Source organism: Haliotis rubra, unplaced genomic scaffold (assembly GCF_003918875.1).
Source record: "Haliotis rubra isolate DU_JTF1 unplaced genomic scaffold, ASM391887v1 Scf186, whole genome shotgun sequence".
NCBI lineage: Eukaryota > Metazoa > Mollusca > Gastropoda > Lepetellida > Haliotidae > Haliotis > Haliotis rubra.
In genome coordinates this window covers 492,419-504,989 of record NW_025765847.1, presented here as the reverse complement: position 1 = coordinate 504,989, position 12,571 = coordinate 492,419, and the positions used below count along the sequence as shown (strand labels likewise).

The 12,571-nt window shown below is 44.4% G+C and overlaps 1 protein-coding gene and 1 long non-coding RNA gene across 2 annotated transcripts in view; one reads left to right on the top strand and one right to left on the bottom strand.

Annotated features, from left to right (window-relative positions):
- Nucleotides 1-4,033: 4,033 nt before the first annotated feature.
- LOC124273946 lies at nucleotides 4,034-4,959 on the top strand. Its single transcript, XR_006897784.1, has 5 exons — nucleotides 4,034-4,203; nucleotides 4,268-4,353; nucleotides 4,474-4,559; nucleotides 4,591-4,675; nucleotides 4,875-4,959. It is a non-coding gene; the product is annotated as an uncharacterized LOC124273946 (long non-coding RNA).
- A 57-nt stretch (nucleotides 4,960-5,016) lies between these two features.
- LOC124273916 overlaps nucleotides 5,017-12,571 on the bottom strand; it is a 72,172-nt gene continuing 64,617 nt past the window's right edge. Inside the window, exons 10-12 of the mRNA XM_046709259.1 lie at nucleotides 12,268-12,374; nucleotides 11,868-12,022; nucleotides 5,017-6,349 (exon numbers count right to left, since the gene is read on the bottom strand). Coding sequence (XP_046565215.1) covers nucleotides 6,322-6,349; nucleotides 11,868-12,022; nucleotides 12,268-12,374 — 290 coding nt within the window. The 3' untranslated portion in view covers nucleotides 5,017-6,321. The remainder of the gene's footprint in view (nucleotides 6,350-11,867; nucleotides 12,023-12,267; nucleotides 12,375-12,571) is intronic.

Sequence of the window (12,571 nt, the reverse complement as noted above, 5' to 3'; positions counted from 1 at the left end):
GAAAGTGTTCCACAGACTTACTTCCAGGTATTTCAAGGTGATAAGAGCCTGTTTGGGTATGTAGACACTGTAGACCTGTATCACCCTGGACACCAGAGGCCGGTAAGGTTACCATTATGACCAGCGTATCAATCTATGGCCTGGTTGCTGCCAGAAGGAATACATGTCCATCTCATATAATGAGCTACAGCTATAAACAAAGCAATAATAGGATTTACTCAGCATAATGGTCATGTCTTTCATTAGTAATAGTTTTGGGGGAGGTGGGGTAGCCTAGTGGTTAAAGCGTTGGCTCGTCATGCCGAAGACCCAGGTTCGATTCCCCACATGGGCACAATGTGTGAAGCCCATTTCAGGTGTCCCCTGCCGTGATGTTGCTGGAATATTGCTAAAAGCGGCGTAAACCTAAACTCAGTCAGTAGTAATAGTTTTGGCCCAGTACAACAATTTGCTGTTCAGAGTTGCTTCCCTTGCCCAGAATCCTATGTTCCTGGGTTTGAATCCTGGTGCTCTCCTGTTATGGTGCTGACAAACCTAGAAACACATCTACACTCATGCTTTCACAAAAGTGGAAAACGTCCTTTACCTACTTCAGTTCAGTCTTTCCTGTCACACCTCGCTGGCATGTCATCGTATCCCAATTGTGTAGATCGATGTTCATGCTGTTGATCCCTGGATTGTCTGGTACAGACTCGATTATTTACAGACCACCGCCATATAGCTGGAATATTGCTGATTGCGGCATAAAACTACTCTCGCTCACTTTCCTGTCACATTAGGCAGACAAGCCTTGATATACTGGAGTCCTGTTCAACTAGCAAGTCCTCCCAGGCCACGTGTCACAGCTTGTCTACACAGCATGTCTGGAGCAGGAAGAATGTTGTGTATAGAAACATATGTATTCGACAACGTTGGAGTGTATTCTTACACCAGACTCTGTGTACAGACCTTACCTCTCTACTTGCACCACCTGAGTTACTCCGCCAGAGTACTGTGTATTGACATCTGTATCACAGCTTTTCGCTGATTGCTGGAACCACCCTGGTAGGGACGTGCTATATTACATACAACACACATTTTGAACAAAATGACATTTATTCCTTTACAGAGCAAGAAAGGAGACACATTTAATATTATCAACACAGAATTAGTTCATGGACAGGTTCTTCAAAGAAATAGTTCACAGAACATTAACACTGGTAACCATGATTCTCTTAACAACAATTTAGTTTAGAAACCAAGTAATCGAACGTCTTTACAGATATGAGCTACCCCTGCAACTATTCCTCCACAGGCAGAACCTATCCATATAGACTCGGCAGTGGTCCAGTCAGTGGTCATATATTGATCCAAATTATACTTCGCAAGTCATAGGAAACATCATAATAGTGCATGCAGACATTTTTAAAGATGCAATACATATGCAGAAAGGTTTAGCTTCATAAACCAGGAAATGAAAATGTGCAATGGTAGTGTGGTTCAGCTTGGCTAAAACTTGATTATTAAAGTACAAACTTTAATCACAGGACTATACTGAGAGAAAAATACTTAGGATTCTTTTAAGTCGTTGTGGTGTTGTTGTTGCCTGCAACATTTCGGAAAAAAGTAATCTAGTACCAGGAAATTTGAATTCTATGCACTTTTTGTTTAGTAAAATATCCCTTCATGCTAGTTACAACTTGGATCAATGACGATAATAGAGGATTCATCATTTACACAAGTCTGCAGTGTTTCTACATTACATGTTATGAGAATAAGATTGAAACTATTTGACTCAAGTGAAAGGTCTAAATAACAAAATATGTCTAATGAGATACAAGATCTACCTAAACAAGTAGTCATTCAGTTTTCATTGGGGGAAAACATCCATATTTTTTGCTTTTGATCCACTGGTTCACAAGATGTTGATAGAGGCGTATCAAAGCATTGACATAATCACACTTCTACAACAATAGGTATGCAAAAGCCATAGCAGATTTAGAACAAAAATATGCCCAAAGCCTTATTGTGGTAGATTGAAATTCTGGTAGTGGATATGGACGAATGCTACAAACAGTCACCCAACGTCAGGTGAGGTAAAAAAAAATCCAAACCTTTCAGATCAATATTACAGGCAACCCAAAAATGAAACCTTTTAGATCAGTAGGTGCTAGTCGGTTGTCATCCAACACTTGCTACTGACGGTTGCCACTGACTGTACCCTGGTGTGTCAACGCATAGAAAACCATCTACTGAACTAATCCAATCTTGTCATAGTCATTATTAACTCCAAGCACTTGTATGTTATGTATGTACATAATCAAGCTTGTTACAGGCAGAAGGCACACAGCAAAATATGTGCACGACAACATCTGTCATGAGAATCTTGCCAGATCGGCATCGTCAAGAACATTTCAACATAAACTGTACAGAGTAACTGATTAATAAAACACTTGCAGACAAACAAACAAATGTCACCCTTGTACGCAGCGCACACTTTCCATCAACCTTCTGAGGAGCTGTAGCAAGCAGGCTCCTCGTCGTCGTGAAACAGAAACAGATTTGAGAATACATACAACAGGCTACGTCCAAGTGTGTTCAATCTGCTATCACACAGACTGACCTCCATCTTAGCAGCATGCCAGAATCCATGGCAACACTCAAGATTTTATGATTTACACCAATTATACTGTATAGGTTACTTTAGTATTTCGGAATTTTGAAACTGAATCAAATGCATTATCATTTTGGTTTCAGCTGAAAAACGGAACATATTGCCAATGCAATTTCATATATTGGGTTTTACTGTTTGCTTAAAAACATTGCCAAAGTTACTTCAGATATGCTACCCTGAAAACATGCAGTATTTCATAAATAACAGACGTCAATCATACAACAGTACAATAATAATATGGAACTGAATGTGGACGGCATCTTCACTAAATGAATGTAGCTGTAACATTAAGAACTACAGGAAAGAGACAATGGAGCTCCCGGATTTGGGGGTTCCCTCACACAGAAACATAACAATGGAACCATCCTAACACCTTCTTCAGACAACATTTGGCAATAAATTATCAACAGAGAACAGTTTTCGAAACAGCTGTAATTATAGTTCATTGAGGGAGTTGTTACCACAGATAACCTCCCTTTAACAGCTCCCAGATCATATACTTCATGAAGTACTTCGATATATAAAAGATCAAACCAGGCTGCAGCGACAGAGACATGGCCAGTTACAACCACGATGTTACAAAAGTCTGGAACTAAGTTTCATGGATACTTGTTTTGTGTTTCAATTCATTTTCTTCTACAAACAGTTGACACTTGTAGCGAAAATTGTAGAAGAACATGGTGACATGCTCCATATATCAAATATTGATTGACAGTCAATATGGGAACATATTTCTAAGACAGACATCAAGTCACCGCTATGATGTGTTTCTCCAGGTCACTGTAGTCCATGCACCAAGCCCACAAGACCTTTCTCCAGGTCACTGTAGTCCATGCACCAAGCCCACAAGATGTTTCTCCAGGTCACTGTAGTCCATGCACCAAGCCCACAAGACCTTTCTCCAGGTCACTGTAGTCCATGCACCAAGCCCACAAGGAGTTTCTCCAGGTCACTGTAGTCCATGCACCAAGCCCACAAGACCTTTCTCCAGGTCACTGTAGTCCATGCACCAAGCCCACAAGATGTTTCTCCAGGTCACTGTAGTCCATGCACCAAGCCCACAAGGAGTTTCTCCAGGTCACTGTAGTCCATGCACCAAGCCCACAAGATGTTTCTCAAGGTCATTGTTGACCATGCACTAAATTCACAACATCATTCTCCAGGTCACTGTAGTCCATGCACCAAGCCCACAAGATGTTTCTCCAGGTCACTGTAGTCCATGCACCAAGCCCACAAGATGTTTCTCCAGGTCACTGTAGTCCATGCACCAAGCCCACAAGATGTTTCTCCAGGTCACTGTAGTCCATGCACCAAGCCCACAAGATGTTTCTCCAGGTCACTGTAGTCCATGCACCAAGCCCACAAGATGTTTCTCCAGGTCACTGTAGTCCATGCACCAAGCCCACAAGATGTTTCTCAAGGTCACTGTAGTCCATGCACCAAGCCCACAAGATGTTTCTCCAGGTCACTGTAGTCCATGCACCAAGCCCACAAGGAGTTTCTCCAGGTCACTGTAGTCCATGCACCAAGCCCACAAGATGTTTCTCCAGGTCACTGTAGTCCATGCACTAAGTCCATGGTCACTGTATCCAAGCCCACAAGATGTTTCTCCAGGTCACTGTAGTCCATGCACCAAGCCCACAAGATGTTTCTCCAGGTCACTGTAGTCCATGCACCAAGCCCACAAGATGTTTCTCCAGGTCACTGTAGTCCATGCACCAAGCCCTCAGGTCACTGTAGTCCATGCACCAAGCCCACAAGATGTTTCTCCAGGTCACTCACTGTAGTCCATGCACCAAGCCCACAAGATGTTTCTCCAGGTCACTGTAGTCCATGCACCAAGCCCACAAGATGTTTCTCCAGGTCACTGTAGTCCATGCACCAAGCCCACAAGATGTTTCTCCAGGTCAATGCCCAAGCACAAGATGTTTCTCCAGGTCACTGTAGTCCATGCACCAAGCCCACAAGATGTTTCTCAGGTCACTGTAGTCCATGCACCAAGCCCACAAGATGTTTCTCCAGGTCACTGTAGTCCATGCACCAAGCCCACAAGATGTTTCTCAAGGTCACTGTAGTCCATGCACCAAGCCCACAAGATGTTTCTCATCACTGTAGTCCATGCACCAAGCCCACAAGATGTTTCTCCAGGTCACTGTAGTCCATGCACCAAGCCCAAGTTTCTCCAGGTCAAGATGCACTAAGTCACAACATCATTCTCCAGGTCACTGTAGTCCATGCACCAAGCCCACAAGATGTTTCTCCAGGTCACTGTAGTCCATGCACCAAGCCCACAAGATGTTTCTCCACTGTAGTCCATGCACCAAGCCCACAAGATGTTTCTCCAGTCCAGTCCATGCCCAAGCCCACAAGATGTTTCTCCAGGTCACTGTAGTCCATGCACCAAGCCCACAAGACCTTTCTCCAGGTCACTGTAGTCCATGCACCAAGCCCACAAGATGTTTCTCCAGGTCACTGTAGTCCATGCACCAAGCCCACAAGATGTTTCTCCAGGTCACTGTAGTCCATGCACCAAGCCCACAAGATGTTTCTCCAGGTCACTGTAGTCCATGCACCAAGCCCACAAGATGTTTCTCCAGGTTATCGTTGACCATGCACCAAATTCACATCATTCTCCAGGTCACTGTAGTCCATGCACCAAATTCACAACATCTTTCTCCAGGTCACTGTAGTCCATGCACCAAGTTTCTCCATGTCACTATAGTCCATGCACCAAGCCCACAAGGTGTTTCTCCAGGTCACTCAAGTCCATACACCAAATTCACAACATCTTTTTCCAGGTCACTGTAGTCCATGCACCAAGTTTCTCCATGTCGCTGTAGTCCATGCACCAAGCCCACAAGGTGTTTCTCCAGGTCACTGCAGTCCAGTGAAGACACTGCTGTTTGGGTCCTGTTTGTTGCAGGCAACACCCTGGCCCTCCACAATGAACTAGCAATTTCCTTATCACAGACGTACAAACCATTTCTTACATACATGCCAACATAGCTCATATTTATCAACATTCATACTGATATAGCTTCAGGTAACTTGAATGAGCAGTCAAAGCTCAGAACTGCAGCTTGCAAAATCATATGAAAAATATTCAGCTACACTTTTCCGAGACAGGCTAACTAAAAACCTCTAATGGTGGACACACAGGCCAGACACAGGCAGTAGAGTACAAGTAGGGGTAGTGAAGCTGCCGAAATAGTTCTCCCACTCGTTTTCAAAACTTTCCAACAGGAATCGTCTGGTTGTGTCATCCAGTCCCAGGTTCTCGCTGTCCACACACTGTTGGTCAGCAATCAGTTTAGAAGAGACAACAAGATCAGGTTCTTCAAGCAGATGATGAGTGAAAGTACATGTTGCCTTTAGTCACATTAGAACTTAAAAAAGAGATTGAAGGGAGACCACAACTAACTAGTGACTTGTTGATCAGAAATGTCATGTATTTAGTTGTTGTTAACAAACTTGTGATGTCATCACAATATTAAGACACAAAAAACACACAATCATCCTGACATTGACAGAAAAAGACAAGAATCTGACAAGTAACTTATTGTTGTGCCCTCCCCATGTTTTATGACTTGTGTCCGTGAGGGCAGCAGACGATGAGGTGGATCGATGATGACAGACAGCCATTCTCTGTACAATTGCAGAAGCCACGATCACAAGACATCATCTGAATTTTGTTTCCTGTCAAAGCAAAAAGAGAATTTAAGTACACAAACAGTTCAAGTATATATTAAAGCTTCACTAACAAATAAACTCACTCACTGTGTTGCATATATATACTTCCCATCAAAAGTTTAGACTCACTAGTGTAAATATAGCCACTTACTTCAGGCAACTGTTCTAAACTAAGTTTTAAGTGTTTTAAGTGAGTCAAAACTTTTAATGGGAAGTATATATATACATACTCAAAAGCAAAAATTATTTTGGCACACAAAGGACAAAGAGAATCAATGTTAAACTTTCATTGCCACGAATGAAATATTATTGCGTGGAAAGACAAAAGTTTCAAGGTATGGTAACAATCAACAGTTCACAAGAACAGTGCTCCTGTCAAATGGTTATGAGCCACAAGTGGAGGGTGTTCACAGACAAGTTCACACGGTCATCAGTGAGGCGGTCCACCTTGTGTATTGATGCAGGCCCGGCCCGCCTCCATGAAGAAGCAGGCCCGGCCCGCCTCCATGAAGCCACTAAATGACGATGAATGTCCTTGGGAAGATCATTCTATATCCATGTTAGGATTTGCTGGAGTTTCTGCAGAGTTGCTGAAGGAGTATGATGACATGTTGTACATTGCTTTACTTCATCCCAGTCGTGTTCTGTAGCTGACAAATCTGGGGATGTTTGAGGTCAAGGTGACAGGTTATCAGTGTTCTGATTAAGATACTGCTGTTCAACTCAATCAGCGCATGGTCTGGCGTTATCGTGTTAAAAGTTGGCTCCAGAGTCATTCTGTTGCAAAACAGTAAAGCGAATATTTGCTTAATCTCTTCTCAGTACCTGACAGCATTCGTGTTCCCCTCAATCAGAAACAATGGTGTAATTGCTGCAGCTATTATCCCACCCATTATCCAGAAAGATCCCCTACCAGAACATATGGCCTGGACACTGTCCCTGTAGACACGTGTCCTGCCGTCAGCTCACGGAATAAGGAAACGGGACTCATCACTTAAGAACTCTTCTAAACTCACATGCTCCCAAAGTGTTGCTTACTACACCGGAGATGTTGACGCCGATGTTCTGGCATGAGAATTGGCAGTCGGGCTGGACTTCTTGCACAGATGATGTAGATGCATAGATGTCGTCCAACTGTTCCCGCAGATACCCCCTCTGTTGCCAGGTACAGGTACATGTCAGGTTTGCTGGCTGGAACATGTGTTGGAGGCACACTGTTCGAATCCATGGGGATGTTACTGGTGGTTGGCCACTATGGGGATGGTCTATTATGGTGTTTCTATGGGCAACTTCACGCCCCAAGGTACCAGAATGACGCTTAACTCTAGGCCTCATTTCCCTGAGGCCCAGCATGTGAAATTTGTTTCAGAACAATTGATAGAGGTGTTTTTCTGATTTCTGCACTTCTTAAGCTTGCATTGAGTGGAAATGATAATGGTCTAGATGACTGGCCTAGATGACTGGCCTTTATAAGCTGGCCATTTCTCAAACACGTCATACTTCTTGCAAACTCTGTGCAATTTGAACAACTGTTTGGTTGTGATTTATTGACCCTATTATTTTTTCTCTGGTTTAACTTAAAATAATCCAGATCACAATGAAAATATTCCATGTCACAATAAATTTTGCCTCTGAATATATACATTATGATCAGGCAGATATATAAATTCCTTTACCAAATGTAAGAACAAACATCTTATTGAAGAACATTGTCTAAAAACTAACATCAAATCAAGTCCGATAGCTGTCTTTCCTGATTTTGAAGCTTGAAAGGAAGGTCAATCTCTATGGATCACTATTTCTGTAAGTCTTACAGTCTTCCTGTCATTCATAACCTCACAGACACCCCATCAACAGCAACACCCTGTTAATACACACACCCTGTCAATACACACATCCTGTCAATACAGGCACCCTGTCCATACACACACCTGTCAATACCTGCACCCTGTCAATACACTCACCCTGTCAATACACGCACCTGTCCATACACACACCCTGTCAATACATGCATCCTGTCAATACACGCACCCTGTCAATACACACACCCTGTCCATACACGCACCCTGTCAATATACACACCGTCAATATACACACCCTGTCAATACATGCACCCTGTCAATATACACACCTTGTCAATACCTGCACCCTGTCAATACACTCACCCTGTCAATACACTCACCCTGTCCATACCTGCACCCTGTCATATACACTCACCCTGTCCATACACACACCCTGTCCATACACGCATACACACACCCTGTCCATACACACACCCTGTCAATACACCCTGTCAATACACAATACACCCTGTCTGTCAATACACACACCCTGTCAATACACACCCACTGTGTCAATACACACACCTGTCAATACACGCACCCTGTCAATACACACACCCTGTCAATACACGCACCCTGTCCATACTGCATCCTGTCAATACACACACCTGTCTGTCCATACACTGTCCTGTCATACATACACGCACCCTGTCAATATATACACCCACCCTGTCAATACACACACCCTGTCAATACATGCACCCTGTCAATACACACACTCAATACACTCACCCTGTCAATACAATACATGCACCCTGCACCACTGTCCAATACACACACCATACATACGCATCTCACCCTGTCAATACACACACCCTGTCAATACACCCCTGTCAATACACGCACCCTGTCAATACACGCACCCTGTCAATACACGCACCCTGTCAATACACGCACCCTGTCAATACACGCACTTGTCAATATACACACCCTGTCAATACACACACCCTGTCCATACACACTTATACACACCCTGTCAATACATGCACCCTGTCATACACACCCTGTCAATACACTGCACCACTTCTGTCACACACACACCCTGTCCAATACACACACTGTCTGTGTCCATACACACACCCTGTCAATACACACACACCCTGTCAATACATGTCAATACACGCACCCTGCCAATACACACACCCTGCCAATACACACACCCTGCCAATGTCAATACACACACCTGTCAATACACACACCCTGTCAATACACACACCCTGTCAATACACACACAATACATACCTCTGTCAATACACACACTTCCCTGTCCATACACAGACCTGTCCATGCCATACACGCACTTCTGTCAATACACATACACACCCTGTCAATACACTCATCACATACACGCACTGTCAATACACGCACCCTGTCCATACACGCACCCTGTCAATACACTGTACTCATAATTCCACACACCCTGTCCATACATGCACCCTGTCAATACACACACCCTGTCAATACACACACTCCTGTCATATACACACCCTGTCCATACATGCACCCTGTCCATATATACACACCCCCTGTCAATACACACACCCTGTCAATATACATGCACCTGTCAATATACACACCCCTGTCAATACACTGCACCCTGTCAATACACTCACCCTGTCAATACACTGCACCCTGTCCATACACGCATCCCTGTCCATACACTGCACACACCCTGTCCATACACGCACCCTGTCCATACACACACCCTGTCAATACACACACCCTGTCCATACATACACACCACACACCCTGTCAATATCAATACACAGCACCCTGTCAATACACGCACCCTGTCCATACATACACACCACCCTGTCAATACACGCACCCTGTCAATACACACACACCTGTCAATACACGACGACCCTGTCAATACACACACCCTGTCAATACACACACCCTGTCAATACACTACCCTGTCAATACACACACCCTGTCAATACATGCATACCCTGTCAATACATGCACCCTGTCCATACACGCACCCTGTCCATACACACACCCTGTCAATACACACACCCTGTCAATACACGCACCCTGTCCATACACGCACTTCTGTCAATACACGCACCCTGTCAATACAACGCACCCTGTCAATACACACACCCCTGTCAATACACGCACCCTGTCAATACACACACCTGTCCATACACTCACCTCTGTCCATACACTCACCCTGTCCATGTAATACATGCACCTGTCAATACATGCACCCTGTCAATACACACACCCTGTCAATACACACACCCTGTCAATACACACACCCTGTCAATACACTGACCCTGTCAATACACAGACCCTGTCAATACACATGCACCCTGTCAATACACGCACCCTGTCAATACACAGACCCTGTCAATACACTCACCCTGTCAATACACACACCCTGTCAATACACACACCCTGTCAATACACTCACCCTGTCAATACACACACCCTGTCAATACAATACACACACCCTGCCAATACACGCACCCTGTCAATACACACACCCTGTCAATACACACATGCACCCTATCACACACACACCCTGTCAATACACACACCCTGTCAATACATGCACCCCATGTCAATACAGATATATGCTGCCAATACACAGACCCTGTCAATACACATGCCCCCTGTCAATACACACCCCTGTCAATCACGCATCTCTGTCCACCCTGTCAATACACACACCCTGTCAATACACTCACCCTGTCAATACACACACCCTGTCCATACATGCACCCTGTCCATACACACACCCTGTCAATACACACACCCTGTCAATACATGCACCCTGTCAATACATGCACCCTGTCAATACACACACCCTGTCCATACACGCACCCTGTCAATACACGCACCCTGTCAATACACACACCCTGTCCATACACACCACCCTGTCCATACACACACCCTGTCAATACATGCACCCTTTCCATACCCTGTCCATACACCTGTCACCCTGTCAATACACGCACCCTGTCAATACACGCACCCTGTCAATACATGCACCCTGTCAATACATGCACCCTGTCAATACACACACCCTGTCAATACACGCACCCTGTCAATACACACACCCTGTCAATACACTCACCCTGTCAATACATGCACCCTGTCAATACACACACCCTGTCAATACACACACCCTGTCAATACACACACCCTGTCAATACACGCACCCTGTCAATACACGCACCCTGTCCAATACACGCACCCTGTCAATACACACACCCTGTCAATACACGCACCCTGTCCATACATGCACCCTGTCAATACACACACCCTGTCAATACACGCACCCTGTCAATACATGCACCCTGTCCATACATGCACCCTGTCAATACACTCACCCTGTCAATACACACACCCTGTCAATACACTCACCCTGTCCATACACGCACCCTGTCAATACACGCACCCTGTCAATACACACACCCTGTCAATACACGCACCCTGTCAATACACGCACCCTGTCAATACACACACCCTGTCAATACACACACCCTGTCAATACATGCACCCTGTCAATACACGCACCCTGTCAATACATGCACCCTGTCAATACACGCACCCTGTCAATACACACACCCTGTCAATACATGCACCCTGTCAATACACACACCCTGTCAATACACGCACCCTGTCATACATGCACCCTGTCAATACACACACCCTATCAATACCCGTCCTACCTATTGTTGTCCTTATTAAAGAAGGACGCCAGTTCCTTCTTCTCCAGTTTCCGCCGAGCCAAGGCTCGTATCCGGCTGCGTGGGAGGGGAGACGATGTCGGAGGGGCATGGTGTGATTTCTTGATCCTCTCATCCATATCCTGTGACTCGTGTTTCTAAAATAGACAATAACAATTAGGTCTACAAAAATCAGGTCTTAAAGCATCCTCTGTCACTTGCGGCAATAATCTGAACAATACAAGGTGTAATCAAAATACCTTATTTTCTGTAGTAAAGTGAACTCTTTAAAAGGATCTATAGCTGTGTAGAATGGGGTGGGCAAGGGTACACAATATAGTATTTCCAGTGAATGGTTGGTAGGTCTATTTAAATGGAATTAAGTGTTACAATCATGACATACCTTCCCATGTACATGACAGACAATGTCATGGAGCGGCAGAAATATTCCATGATCCTTCCGACAATAAAAATAACGTTTCCCATCTAAAGAGCCATCATGCCGACCCACTGCAAACAGAAATACAAGCTGTATATACAAACATGTCTATATGTGGGCTAGTCCCAATATTTCGCTAAATGAAGTGAATGAATGTATCTGCTATTGATGGGGTATTTCTGTCAGAGATAGTGAGTCAGTTTAGGTTTACACCACTTTTAGCAATATTCCAGCAATATAATGGTGGGGGACACCAGAAATGGGCTTC